Source organism: Aquarana catesbeiana, linkage group LG06, assembly GCF_042186555.1.
Source record: "Aquarana catesbeiana isolate 2022-GZ linkage group LG06, ASM4218655v1, whole genome shotgun sequence".
Taxonomy (NCBI): Eukaryota; Metazoa; Chordata; class Amphibia; order Anura; family Ranidae; genus Aquarana; species Aquarana catesbeiana.
In genome coordinates, this window is record NC_133329.1 from 333,755,332 (window position 1) to 333,770,687 (window position 15,356).

The window sequence follows — 15,356 nt, forward strand, 5'->3', positions numbered from 1 at the left end:
CCCTCTCTCCTTTGAGTGCCCCTCAGCCAGCAGCTTGTTACAGGTTGTCACCCAAGCTGAGTCATAGCTCCGTGTATCCATTCAGATACGGAGCCCCGCCACCTCTCCCCTGATTGGCTGAGTGACTTTGATTGACAGCCGCGGGAGCCAATAGCGCCGCTGCTCTCTCTAAGCCAATCAGGAGGATTGTACTGGATGGCTGAGGGGGTCCTGGACATCGCTGGAGAGAGAAGGAGCTTAGGTAGGTTAATTGGGGGGTGCTGGGGAGGCTGCTACACACTCCACACTGGCACAGGGAGAACATGCAAACTCCAGGCAGGTAGTGCTGTGTTTGGTATTCAAACCAGCGATCATAGTGCTGCTAGGCAGAAGTGCTAACTGCTTGGCCACTGTGCTGCAAATAAACGGGTACAACTTTTATAGGATGATTTGTTTCATCAATGTGTATCACCTTAGTGATAGTCACTTCAGTGGGTATATGTAAGGGTTTACAAGAATTTTACTTATTGCATAGACAAATCACCAGAAGGGACCACATGGACAAACAGGGATTTTTTTTTTCTCGTCTTAGGTTTGTTATATATTTTATCTTCCCATAATAAGACGTACTAATCTTAATGCATACCACATTTACAAATTTGCAGTTGTTTTTTCAATGCAGCCATCAGCAATCCTGCCCTCCTTAAAATGCTTTGTAGAGCTACATATACTAATTTTAGGAGACGGTGTATAGTGATCGTGTGTGTGTGTATGGCAGTTATTCACTTGGCCTTCAGTTTCTGTTATCGTTGAAAGATGTGGTTGCCCTAATTGCCATTGGATGATGGACATTAGAGATCCTGTGGGAAGTTCTTCATTGTACACGTACCTGTATTAGCATAACTTGAACTTAATGACCATTTATAAAATTAATGTGTCTTCCTAACTCAGGAAAACCTACATGTCAGCTAATAGGAATAATGAGATAAAGGTCACAGAGAAATAACCCCATATCTCTAGTGAGAGTGTCTTAATAAAAGAAGACCTCTGGCTTATGGTGGAAAAAATGTTCCCAGTCTTTCTTAAACCTTGACATCAGCACAGTATGAATGTTATATGTATTACCCATATACAAATATTGACTTTTAAGTGCATGCCCTCATGGACTTGTGCATGGTCCATTTGCTGAGTATTTTATTTATTTGTTTTATTAAAAACAAAAACAAAAAATAACAGGAACCATACATTGTAATCACAATTAAAAAGAACTGTAAAAATTATTTTTTTTGTTGTTAATTGAATTATTAAACAACTGTAAATGCACATGTAAAAACGCCCTGTTTTTGGTGTGCATGGGGACTCTGTGCTAGTGGCAGGCAGTGTGATTTGTAATACCCACCTCCCCCCTCCCAGCAGTTCTTAGTGCAGCTTTAATATATTTGATTGAAATGTTGTATTTAAAATATGATTGGCTTCGGGTTCCAATGGTTATTAATTTGTGTTTTTTCTTTAGAGATTAAAAGCTGCTTTAACCCAGCAGCATCCTCAGGTAACGAATGGTGAAACCACCAAGGGACAGAGTAGCGGAGTAGCAAAAATCCAGGCAGAAGAAGCTCATCCACAGTCCCTACAGCAGCCTGCCACTTCAACTACTGAAACACCGGTAAGAGTGAGTGTTATAGTACTGTGTGTATGTATAATGGGATAAGCAGCATTTTAGACTAGCTTGTTCAGCTTGTATTTCCTCACAGATTGTCAGTAAAACAATGTATGTCTTCAGTGACGTTTAATTGTAAGTTATAGGTTTATGAAAAAAATATTTTTGACACAGCTTCACTTTTTTTTTTTCCAAGTTTGTATTGAAAACTTTTTGAAAGTTTACAAAAAACACATAAAAAAAGTACACATGTAAATCCAGGTACATAAAGACTTCCAGCTGCAACAATATGTATATTCACATCGCAAGGTATCCATACGAAGCAGAAAAAACAGACACAATAAAGTACACCTGCTTCACATTGACATGATATATGGGTATGGAAGACTTCAGCAGTGTAAAGGCCTACGACATGTAGACAGTCAATCAACTGAACAGAAGAAGAAAAAATGTAAAATTCTCCATCTGCAGATAAAGGTACATAATCAGCGATAAATTATACTCTTCATTACTAGCCTATACCACTTCACACAGTCCTGTGTGGTTGATATACTAATAGAAATGAGCCCGGGTATGGCCCAGAAGATCGTCCAGCAACCCCAGATCAACATTATAATAACCTAAGCGAGAGAAGAGGCAGTGGGGCTAAGCCCGGTACCGCTAAGCATGGCTCTCACAGTTTAAAGAACTTATTTGGGTTACCCCTATGCTGATTGATCTGCCGCTTCTTTTAGTAGAGTAGTATTAACTTGTGTTCGCCAGTCATCAAATGTGGGGGGACCAGGAGATAACCATTTCATAGCAATGGTTTTACGAGCTATAAACAGTAGTCTTATTATAGATGTTCCGACTTAAGGTAGGAACTGTTCTTCATCTAACTCACCAAGGAGATATATTGCAGGAAGTAAGTTTAATTGTGTCTGGTAAGCTCTATTAATTGTAGCTACAAGTGTCCGCTAGTAATAGACCAATTTACGGCACCTCCACAGCATGTGAAGGAAGTCAGCTGGGGATCCCTGACAACGTGGGCACTCTGGGGAGTTTCTTCAACCCCACTGAAACAATTTAGGCAGGGTGTGTTAAACCCTGTGAATAATAAATCATTGAGATACCCTCTGGGTAGAAGATAACGACACCAAAATCACTTGTTCTAAAATATTTTGCCAGGAGTCATCAGATCTAGTTCTCAAATCCTTAACCCACCTACCTTGGTCCGGTAGATTTAAATGAACTAGGAAATAACTCAAAAGTTGTTTGTATAAAGAGGAAATAAGGTCTTTCTTATCAGAGATTATCACAAGGTAGATTATCGATGGCATTGATTGAGCTGTTAAAATTAATTTCCGAGATTGTGTGGCCAGTGCCTGCCTCAATTGAAGATATTGGAAAAACAGGGTGGTTGGTACATGGTAGGTTGGTTGGAGGTCCTGATAAGAGTGTATAATATTTTGGTTATGTATTTAAACCATGAACCTTATGCCTTTGGCCTAACAATAGTTTATAAAGCTTTACATTTTTACATTTGCTGCGCAATGCTTTCATAATCATATTTCACCAAGGAACATTTTACCTGGTCCGCCACCTGTTATACCTACCGCTTTATTTTAGGCTGTGCTCCAGTCAGTTGTATTAGTAAGACTGCCACAGGATGGTTTTGGGAGAATTTTTGTTATTAAATCAAGAACAAAATATGATTGCAAGTTGAGAATGTAGACATAGTAAGGAACAAAGAAAATTGTTTATGCTTATTGTTCTTTTAAAATGTCTGTTTCCAAAATAACAAAAGAGTATTGAAGATTATTAATGCCCAACTCTAGACACAACAAAAAATTAGCCAAATGCCATCCTGAAAATGACTGTTATGTCCAGGGTGCTATACCTGTTTTAGACCCTCCCAATAGCAATCCCACAACACTTTTTAAAAACATTGCACAGGGAGTTATTCCACTTCATAGGGGCCAGTTCCTGTCTACGCTTCTCATATACTTAGCTTACTATGCCTAAAGTGTCAGGGGGTATAACACTCCCTGACCGCATAAAACCTTACAGGGCAATGTACCAATCCAGGGGGATTGTCTAGTTTAGACATTATGAGTTCAAACAATACATTATTGTTGGAACAATCTTGTTCTGCTATCCTTCTATGCTGCTGACCGGAATTTATCTCAGCTCTCAGGAGTCACCCCCTTATAGACCCAACATTCCAGGTCCTTTCAACAGCTTGAGGACCAAATAGCCTCATTCTGGATAACTCTTGTCTTGCTGAAACTTATAGACTTGGAGGCTTTCTCTCTGCTTCTGGCCCAAATTCCAACACTGCTCTCCAACAGGTATTTAATTCTCCTCTGGATATGTGGCGCTTTCAACAATTGCGTCATTATCCGTTCTCCGTCGTTAAGTCCAGATTCGTCCTTTGAGTGCCTCTTTGTGGCCGCTGGCCCATCTTCCCATATGGTCCAGACTGCATATAAACTGTTGATTTAGCCATCAGAGCGTTTTATACCCACATTCTTGCTAAAATGGGAGAGGGACCTAGAGACCCCTTTCTCTCCTGCCCAAAGGGTGGATATCCTTTACCTTGCACAATACTAATCAATAGCAAATAAATTCCAGGAACTGGGTTATAAGGTCCTGACCAGATGGTACAAAGTTCTGCCAGTCCAATGTAAAACGTTCCCTTATGCCCCGTACACACGATCCGAAGATCGTATGACCGTTCTCGCTAATAGTCGCAAGTAGAAATTGAATAGCTAAAATAAAGTCATGAAAATTCTCGTACGACTTTCAATCGGAAGTGATGTCACGTGTTGTAATGTATTTGTATTGTATTTTCAGACGACAGCTATACTGACTAAACGAAAATCGTACGATCTGGAATCGTACGAGGAAAATTTCTGGGTCTATCCGATCGAATAATAACGGATGAACGGTCGTGATTGGCTGTCGAAAGTAGTGTACACACAATCCGAATATCGTACGATCCTTCCTCGGACGACCGTTTTCGTACGATATTCGGATCGTGTGTACGGGCCATTAGTCGTTCAACCTCTGCTGGCAGTGCGGGAAAGCGGTGAACATGCTTCTTCATAATTTTGGATGGGAGACGAATTTCAAGGCTTCTGGGCCCAGGGGAGGACCATTATTAAACATTTGAGGGACTGGGATTGGGGACTGATCCAAGCAAATATTTGTTACAACTTTCAGACCTTCCTAGACATAGATACAAGAAAACAATGCTGATTCACCTTGTGCATTCTCACCCTGTGGAAACAGGAATCCCCCCACTAAACTCACTGTCATGATCATAGGTCAGGCATATAGACCCATAGCAATAGCAGGCAAGAGGTTCCCACCAACCAGCAGGATATGAACACAAGCAGATCACCCTGGCGGATGATGTGGACTCACCAAAGGTTCAGGGGTCTAAGAACTACCCTGTATAAACCAGAGCAATTTCTGGTTGAGATCAGTTTTGCTGCATGCTAGTGCCAGGTTGCGGTCCTCAGAATCGTCCACTAGAAGGTTAGCATTCCAGGAGTCTGGTAGCAGATAGGGATCAAGCAGAAGCGTTGTCCGTAACAAGGCCAATGTCGCTAACAAGTGGCTGTAGGTGGGGATCAAGCAGAAGCTTAATAGAGGAACAAGCCAAGGTCGGTAACAAATGATTGCGTGTTGGGATCAAGCAGAAACGTAGTCTAGAAACAAGCTGGGGTCAGTAATGAGTGGTAGTGAAGATACGGGTGGCAGCAGGAGTGAAAGGAGAAAGATATTGGCTGGAGAAGAGCACAATAATCTGGCAAACCGGAAGTGCAGAGGCATGGCTTAAATAGGGAAGTTCATGGGAGGAACAAGGAGTTCAAGGTTCACCAGAAACAAGACAAAAAGTAAGTTTATCAAAGGATTCAGGAAAGGAACTATCCAGCATTGCAGGTGGCTCAGCAAGTAAATCCACTGCCAAACATGGCAGAGGTCATGGGTTCAGATCCTGATTTTGACACTCGCGCTGTGGTTCTCTAATATTACTGAAATCCATTATATGGAAAAATATTACTGCCATTCTTAAAGGGAACAATGATAAAGTTCAGGTGCACGTGGATCTACTAGAAAATGTTCACCTAAACTCAGGAATATGAGACTCTGCTGGCAAGTTAAGACTAACGCTTTTGGGTCCTTTTCCTCATGGCCACAGATACCAGGATACCCCAACCCCCCTCCACTTTTTTTTTCTGTGTGTTTTTTCCTCTTCTTACTTTTGTCCACTAAACAGTACTAGGACTGGGTAGGAGTCTGCAAGCCAACTTGCCTGCATGTTACTGTAGAGGAAACAGATATGTTATACTATCTGTGTAATGTTGAACAGGAATTTTTCTGTGTATTTTGGTCTTTCCTGTGCCTGTATATCTGTAGTGTATTGGTACATTTGGACTTGCTACCCTGTCATGATAAAAAACTTTTAAATAAAGAATTTAACAAAATATAAATAAATAAACCAATGGCGTTGGGCTGGGCCTGAAAATAGGTGCACATCTTATACAGACTAGTCAGAATAGGTGTTAAACTCAAAATTAATAATGTAATATATTGCAGCTTTCCAATCTTTGGAAGCAGTGGCTGCATGAGGTTTTTTATTTTTTTATTTTTTTTCCTTCTGTTTTGACCTAGTGATCTGGTCAGTAACACACCTCCATTATCAGAGTGCCCCTGCTCTGGATGAATGAGCACAGGGGGCACACCAGACAGCAGCATTGTCAGTCTGGTGGGAGGGTAGTGTTAAATGTACTATTAGATTTAAATAAAGCCAGACTCCAACTTACACTCACATAACCAGTTCCAGCAAATAGTGATTTCCTTTTAGGATAAAGGTTTTACATGAATGAATAAAGCTGATCATTGTAAGCACCCCTGTCAGTGACAAGTGGTTTGTATCATCCCAGTAAACAGATACGTTTGAAAGAGGGCTTGTTCTTTTTAAAAACAGACTTACTGGCTGGATCAACAGATGAAAATAAAGGAAATAAAACCTAAAAAGGTAAACTAATGCAGCTATTCCATTTAACGATTGGTAAGCTGCAGTAAAATAAATGTTTGCTTTTGGTTTAATACTGCTTTAGGAGGGGGGAGGGAGCGGAGATGTTTTCCCTATAACAGCCAGTAGCAACAATTGCATTTAAAATCCAGCAGGCTGGTTGTACCAAAGTTGATCGATTGATCAATTTGGGTACATTCAGCCTGCCCATACATGGTTTGAATCTTATACATCGGCACAATGGCAGCGGTGGGCAAATGGGCATACTTGTATGTCCCTATTTAATTGGCGGGGCTAGTGAGCGTGTGCGTGCCCGCTACATACAGCGTGACCGTGCCCGCGGGTCCCGTGGACTCTATGTCCGCCAGGGGCCCGCAGTCGTGTCACAGAGTGGAAGAACGGGGAGATGCCTATGTAAACAAGTCATTTCCCCGTTATGCCTAGTGACATGACAGGGATCTACTGCTCCCTGTCATGTCAGTGGTAGCCCCCCCCCCCACATTTAGAGCCACTCCTAGGACACACTTAACCCCTTGATCGCCCCCTAGTGTTTAACCCCTTCCCTGTCAGTGTCATTTACACAGTAATCGGTGCATTTTTATAGCACTGATCGCTGTATAAATGACAGTGGTCCAAAAATAGTGTCAAAGGTGTCCGATGTGTCCGCCATAATGTCGCAGTCATGATAAAAATTGCAGATCGCCGCCATTACTAATAAAAAATAATAATAATAAAATATAGCGTCTATTTTGTAGACGCTATAACTTTTGCGCAAACCAATCAGTATACGCTTATTGCCATTATTTTTTACCAAAAATATGTAGAGGACTACATATCGGCCTAAACTGAGGGAAAAAAAAAATGTTTATATATTTTTGGGGGATATTTATGATAGCAAAATGTAAAAAATATTGCGTTTTTTCAAAATTGTCGCTCATTTTTTGTTTGTAGCGTAAAAAATAAAAACCGCAGAGGTGATCAAATACCACCAAAGCTCTATTTGTGGGAAAAAAAGGACGTCAATTTTGTTTTGGTGTAATGTCGCACGGCCGCGCAATTGTCAGTTAAAGCGACGCAGTGCCGAATCGCAAAAAGTGCTCTGGTCAGGAAGGGGGTAAAATCTTCCGGGGCTGAGGCGGTTAAAAAAAAACAATATACATTAATAAGACTATTTATCTCAACTGGATATCCATTACTTTACCTTTTATGTCTAAAATAAATTGAAAAGACTTTGCATTCCTTTAATATCTGGATTTCGATCTTTAGTTTAATATATGGATATCATATTTCCTTTGAGAGTTTCTAAATTCTTTTTCTAAGTAGTTACAGTACAGGTTGTTCGGATGTATTGGAACAATTGTGATTCATATGTGTTGTTGTTGCTTTATGGTGTCTGAAATGGCACATGCTGCTTTTCAGCAATGAAAGAGAGATCGTATACTTCTGTTCCGTGTACTTCCTCTGCGTTTACTGAACAGAAGGCTGTTCTGGGAGATTACTTCACCAGCTGTTGTAGGACTTGTTTAAAGTTTCCTTCTCTCTTTACAGCGTCTCAGTCAGTTTGCTGTTTGGATAAGTTTTCGATACAGATCAGTGAGAGATCAACTACTTTGCCCTTGTTTTTCTAGGCTTCTCCAGCTCCCCCTGCACCACAAACACAAAGCACAGGGGGGCGCCGGAGAAAAGCAGCAAGTGATGACCCAGATGAGAAGAGGAGGAAATTTTTAGAACGGAACCGCGCAGCCGCTTCCAGGTGCAGGCAGAAGAGGAAAGTGTGGGTGCAATCCTTGGAAAAGAAAGCAGAGGACCTAGGTTCATTTAATGTACAACTACAGGTAACCGACTTCTATAAAAGTGCTTCACACAGTAGCATAACTTGTGAGCCCCAATGATGAGACAATATTATGTATGTAGTGTGATAAGAGTGACTAATATTTCCACACCGGTTGTCTATGGCACGCAGCTATAATGGACAATGTGGCTATGATGATGTAGAGCAATAGTAGAAACAGGGACATTCAAATATCTTGTAAGGGGAAATATTTGGATTGCTTGGCTGTTTTTTAATCTTATAAGACCTGCAAGTTTCTAAATTCTGGTCAGATTTGTAAAAATAGACCAATCAGCCATAACTTTATGACCGCCTACCTAAAAATCAGTAGGTCCCCTATTGCCACCAAAACAGCTCTGACCCATCAAGGCATGGACTCCACTAGACCTCTGAAGGTATGCTGTGGTATCTGGCACCAAGCTGTGAGTAGCAGATCCTTTAAGTCCTGTAAGTTGAGAGGTGGGGCCTGCAGGGATCGGACTTGTTATTCCAGCGTATTCCAAAGATGCTCGATTGGATTGAGATCTGGAGACTTTGGGAGCCAAGTCAACACCTCACACTCATTGTAATGTTCCTCAAACCATTCTTGAACTATTTTTGCAGTGTGGCAGGGTGCATTATCCTGCTGAAAGTGGGCGCTGCTATCAGGGAATACCTTTTCCATGAAGGGGTGTACTTGGTCAGCAACAATATTTAGGTAGGTGGTACGTGTCAAGAGAACATTGCCCAAAGCATCACACTGCCTTCATCAGCTTGCCCTCTTCTCTTCCACAAGTAAGCAATTCACATGCATCCGGCTATCCTCCTAATGTAAAAAAAAAAAAAAATGTGATTCACCAGACCAGAGAAGCTTCTTACATTGCTCCGTGATCTAGTTCCAGCTACGCAGCCCCATACACAACAGACTGTGATACCCATTTTTTCTCCATTTAGCACATCCACTTCAGGGACAACATGTTTACTTGCAGCCTTATATATCCCACCAACTTTCACATGTCATTGTAACGAGATAATCAATGTTATTTACATCTCCTGTCAGTGGTCATAAAGTTATGGCTGATCAGTGTAGGTACCAACAATAAATTCCCCAGTTCCATGCTCCCTAATCCTACCTCCAATAATAACTGAATAAAAAGAAACTCAAATTATCATATGACAATAACACCAAAGCTGTTGTATATAAGTATCAGTGCATATGTTTAGCTGTGTAATGGCTAAACAGCAATTTCCCCATCTATACAATAAAACAAATACAAAGTGTATAACCATAAATTATAACAATGTAACAACAAATTGCACATTTTTTTTTGTAATGTTTAGCCCCTGTTCAAACCGTTGCGACTTGTCATGCGATTTGAAAGTTTAAAATCGCATGACAAGTCTTACCCTGTTTGTTCCTATGGGACCATTCAAATCAGTGCGACTCCAACTTGCACCGATTTAAAAAAATAGTTCCTGCACTATTTTTGGCAATTTCATGTGCGACTTGCATTGACATCTGTGCATGAAGTTACACAGATGTTGGCAAACTGCACATGAAATCGCACTGACCGATGACTTTAAAATTCTGCTGAAGTAGCGCGATTTCAAGCCCACATTCGGTGTGAACTGGGGCTTAGGTCAATAACATATGGGTGACTCTGCTGCTAGTAACTCTGCAATTGATATTATGTCAAAATCAACAGTTGCAGGATCGCTAGGAGGCCTTGGATCGGAAGAAGAGAGTATAACCCTCGAAATGTGTATGCCGATTGGATCCAGGGTACATCCTCCCAAGCCCTAGTTGCTAAGTGGAAAATATGCCAAGTAATTCTGCGCTGCCCAAAAAACAAAACAAATAAGCAGCTAACACGGCCAATATGATATATGCATATAGAAAGAAGACAAAATAAGTGTAGCGCTAAAACAATCTTAAATGTCCAACATGGGGACAATGTAGTCCAAGAAATGGTGAAAACATCTAAGTGAAACTTAGAAGAAAGTCCTCCATGTTAATAACTAATAGTCCATAGAAATTACATGACTTCATGTGGGAAACAAATCAATAAGTGCGTGACATCTGGAGTGAAGACAAAAGAAGCACGCCGACAATGAGAAGGCTTACCGGATCTATTGGACCCAAAGAGACGTACGCCCAATTGGGTCAAAACAGGCTTAGGTGGTGGGTGACTGTAGGTAATCCAGAGAGGTTATGAAGATGGAGGTCCTGGAATAAACCGTGGAAACTATGTATTTTTTCTTCTGTCAACCTTTCACACCCCGATCTCAGCTTCACCGGAGCCGCTGCCCGAGGCCGAGCGAGATCACAATGTCCTGGACTCAATGCTATGGTGTTACCCGGAATCAGGCATCCCCTGCCAACGTGCACGCCCCCAACTGGGAGCTCCCCGTACTACAAAGATCTGCTGGGCGCTATGGGCTCTATACCTAGGCAGCCTAGGTATAGAGTCCATAGCGCCCGGCCTCGGACAGCGGCTCCGGGGAAGCTGAGATCGGAGTGTGAAAGGTTGACAGAAGAAAAAATACATAGTTTCCACGGTTTATACCAGGACCTCCATCTTCATAACCTCTCTGGATTACCTACAGTCACCCACCACCTAAGCCTGTTTTGACCCAATTGGGCGTACATCTCTTTGGGTCCAATAGATCCGGTAAGCCTTCTCATTGTCGGTGGCGGTGTGCTTCTTTTGTCTTCACTCCAGATGTCACACTTATTGATTTGTTTCCCACATGAAGTCATGTAATTTCTATGGACTATTAGTTATTAACATGGAGGACTTTCTTCTAAGTTTCACTTAGATGTTTTCACCATTTCTTGGACTACATTGTCCCCATGTTGGACATTTAAGATTGTTTTAGCGCTACACTTATTTTGTCTTCTTCCTAGTTGCTAAGTGGTCTGTGCAACTACATTTAACAAATCTGCTTTGTTTGTTATACCATCTGTAGGTAGATACATGTTCTTCTTTTTATCAAAAAGTGCACCCTCTCTTTGTGTTTTCTTTAGTTTGGTGTTGCCCCCCCCCCAGTACTGAGAGGGCAGCAAAGCGTGGTGCTTTTGTATCTGGAGCCAGGCTACGGATGTGTAGGAAGATCTTGTGGTAGACCACCATACTCATGTGCAGGAGGTGTAATGTTGATCGCTAGGAGGCTGCAAGTGTTATCCTTATGGAATCGCTTCTTCTGTAGCTGAGGCAGTGAGATGTCGCTCCCTAGTAATTAGGATTCAGCATCTTTCAGCGACAGAGCAACATTTTGCTGCGTGTGGCTTGAGAGGGAACGATTTCATAGTGACACACAGATTTTTTTTAATTTTTTTAACGTTCCTGCAGCTGGCGATTTATTTCTAACAGGAGAATTGTTTGTGTGTCAGCAGCCAAAGTCACAATGTCAGTCTCAGCACCAATACTGATTGAAAAAAAAAGGAAAAGGGGTCAGAAGGACAGGAAGTGAAGGAAAATCTTTCCAATGGGGACAGAAGCAGCAACAAAAATACTTTTTTTATAGCCAAGTTTGAGAAGTATAAAGGCTCTGTTTTACTTTAATAAACTGTGGGTTGGGTCATTTGTCATTCCCGCCCTGCAGCTCATATAAACAAAGAGGTGGTCTGTTATGCTAAGTACACACGGGCCGAGTATTGGCCCGTATCCGTCGGTTCAACAGGAAACGGCCGACATTCAGACAGTGTGTATAGCTGTCCTTCTGACAGAAGCCTAACAGCCAGCTTTTGTGGAAGGGACATGCTGGAAACCCAGCATTCAATTAGTGTGTTCTGGTGGGAGAAAGTCCCCCTGTCAGATTACAAAGGCACAGCAGGGAGATTGCCGTACTAACTACGCTTAGTTAGTATGGCGATCTCTCTCTTTTTTTTTTTTTATTCATCCAGCTGGATTGCGCCCCGCACCTCATTGGAGTAAAAAGAGAGCGCAAGGTAGAGTTGAGTTTGGGGGATGCCTGAGCTCATCTCTACTGACCCTCTTGTTCTCGTGTCAAAGGGATAAAAAGTGGTTGGAAATCTCTACCTGTTCTCAATAGTTAACTTAATAGCTGAGTTAAAGCATAAAGCTAAACTTCAAACTTTTTGGCCTCTCTTTTACTGAAATTGCTTAAAGCATTATTAAACCCAAAAGCAAACCTTTATTATATTGCGGCTTGCCAGTTCTTAGATATGATGACTGCATTTGTTCTTTTTTTAGACTTTCTTTAACTTTAACCTGGTGATCTGGACAGTAAGTCTGTTGTTTTTCAAAAGAACAAGCTCTCCTGCAAATGTATTACTTAGAGGGTTTAGACAAACCATTTACCACTGACAGGGATGCTTACAGTGATCTGCTTTTATTTATGTAAAAACTTTATCCCAAAATAAAAAAACTGTTACTTACTGTAACTGCTTATAAAATGTGAGCCGAAGTTCTGGCCAGATCACCAAAAGAAAACAAAGGGGGGAAAAGCCTATTAAAAACAAAAAAAAAAAACAATGCAGCCACCACATTTAATAATTGGTAAGCTGCAATATATACTGTAAAATTTCTGGTTTTGGGTTTAATTCCTTTTAACAATGCAAATTAGAAGCTGTAGCAAGGCAGATAGTCTTCTTTATTTCCCGACTGGAAGATGTCCAGCATCATCTGACCCTATTCTTCCCAACTTGACTGTTCCTGGCCCACCCTCTATCATTTATTGGATTTCAGTTCCTTTAACAATTGAGGTTCAGCATCACATATAGGCGCTACCACAGCTTCCTGTTTTAAGGAAGGTATGTATAGCTCCCTCTTGTCCCCTTCTACCAGCCATTAGCTGCTTATGTTGCAAAGAGACACATGAGGACCTAGTGAGGATCACTGATTTTGAAAATAGGTACAGTATGTAATAAGGGTTTAATTTATTTACTTCATTAGCATATTGATAAGGGAGGAGGACACTTCCCAATAAATCCCAAGTCTAGTCAAAAAAATGTTTTTCCCCATGTAGTGGGGCTGTGCCCGTACTGCATGGGTTAACTGCTGGTTTTGTTTAGAGGTGAACACAGAGCCTATACTTGCCCGATCCTTCGATGCTCTGGAAAACAGCACATACCCACGTCCAGCAGTAGACTGTGTTCCTGACGTCTTCACATCCAGAGCCGGTCTATGGGCATGAGGACGTCAGGTACATACCACCGCACAAGGCTGCTAGATTGCAGGGGACAGGAGCCACAGGAACTGGCCTTGCACTGGGAGGATTGGAGAATTAGGTGAGTATATCTCAGCTTTCCAATGCCCTAGACAAAAACGAGCAGCTAACCCATGCAGTGCGGGCAGAGACCCACTGCATGGGAAAATAAAGCACCCAGAGTTCAGCTTTAAGTTCATTGACTTGGAATTCACAAGGTCCTGAAGAGTTTAGTGGCAGGTTGGTGAAGTCACAAAGGGAACCAACATAAAACGCAGTCCGCAGCGGGTCCAAACTGCAGTGGTAGATCGCTGGTCTTTACTCCCAAAAAGGGGTTCAGCAGAGGGTCATATGACTGTGGGTTTAGGTAAGGTAAAAGGGACTCAGGAGGGGGCTTTTTTATATGAATGGGTAAAAGTGGGGTCAGTGGAATGGATATGTTATTTTACCCAAAAATAGGCCTTTTAACAGCTAACTGGGAGAGATACCCATATAATGATAGAAGGGCTGAAATACCTTTCCTGGAGAAAAGTGTTGTACAAATGACAAAAAGGCTTAGATAATAAATAAATGAATAAATAAATGGTCACTGTTTAGACTGGCTATCCCTCTCTTACACAGGGATCAATTCAATTCTAGGTTTTTGGCCACATGACCAGCACTGGGGTGAGCCTGGAGCCACATATTGCCAAGAAACAGAAGAATTTTAACCCTTTTATTGCTTTTTATCTATCACAGCTTTATATTGACATTTGAGTATGGGTTTCCATTAACTTTAAATAACTGAAAACTAATTTAGGCAAACCAGTGTATGAATATTGATTTACTAAAACTGGAAAGTGCAAAATCTGGTGCAGCTCTGCATAGAAACCAATCAGCTTTCAGTTTTTGTTTTCTTTTTGTTTTCGTTTTTGTTTTGTTTTTTTTGTCGAAGCTTAACCGAACAAGCTGAAGTTAGAGGCTGATTGGCTAACATGCACAGCTGAACCAGAGTTTGCACTTTCCAGTTTTCGTAAATCATCCCCTATGTAATTTAAGTATAGTAGCCCTATAATATTGTATTTAAAAAAACTCCCATTCTTTTAAGGTTAGCTGTAAAATCACCAGATACAATGAAAAAGAAGAAAAAACAGATGTATTGTTATCTAGTGACATTTTGGAACTAAAAGCTTTATTGCAAAAGTTTGCATTACATAAATGGTCTGCGGTTTCATGAAATGCCTTACATGATGAATCTTACAATTAGACGGCAGTGCTGATGACAGTTGTCATTTCAGCTGTATGTGTATTTGTAGCCTTCTGTGTTCCCCAGGCTGTAGTTTGGATAGGGGATCATTATGTTAATTCAGGCCATAACCAGCTGCAACTTATTTTGGGGCGCTGCCAAAGAAGAAACAACATCTTTACACACAGATAGTGACAAGTGTACTTGAAAGGATTTTTCAAGGCAATTAAAACCCGCGTAGTTTATTCCATTCATTAAATGAAACATATTCCGATTCTGAAAACAAACAGAGAGATGCCTCTTAGGGATGCTATAAAACACTGATGCTTTAATCATTTCATGGAATTCATTGTGCCGTCATGCTGCTGTGTTATCGCAGACTTTTGGAAGTAAAGAGGGGAAATATAACAATTTGTTTTTGTATGAATTTTATTTGAATAATTTACACTTTTATTCTATTGTTTCTTGTGCAGATAAATATAATTGA

General features: G+C 41.1%; 1 protein-coding gene across 4 annotated transcripts in view; it reads left to right on the plus strand.

The window, feature by feature from the left end:
- ATF2 (activating transcription factor 2) overlaps positions 1-15,356 on the plus strand; it is a 198,095-nt gene that overhangs the window by 113,375 nt on the left and 69,364 nt on the right. For all 4 annotated transcript variants that reach the window (XM_073633852.1, XM_073633856.1, XM_073633853.1 and 1 more), the window contains 2 exons: positions 1,493-1,642; positions 8,291-8,497. In XM_073633852.1, the coding sequence (XP_073489953.1) occupies positions 1,493-1,642; positions 8,291-8,497 (357 nt within the window). The remainder of the gene's footprint in view (positions 1-1,492; positions 1,643-8,290; positions 8,498-15,356) is intronic.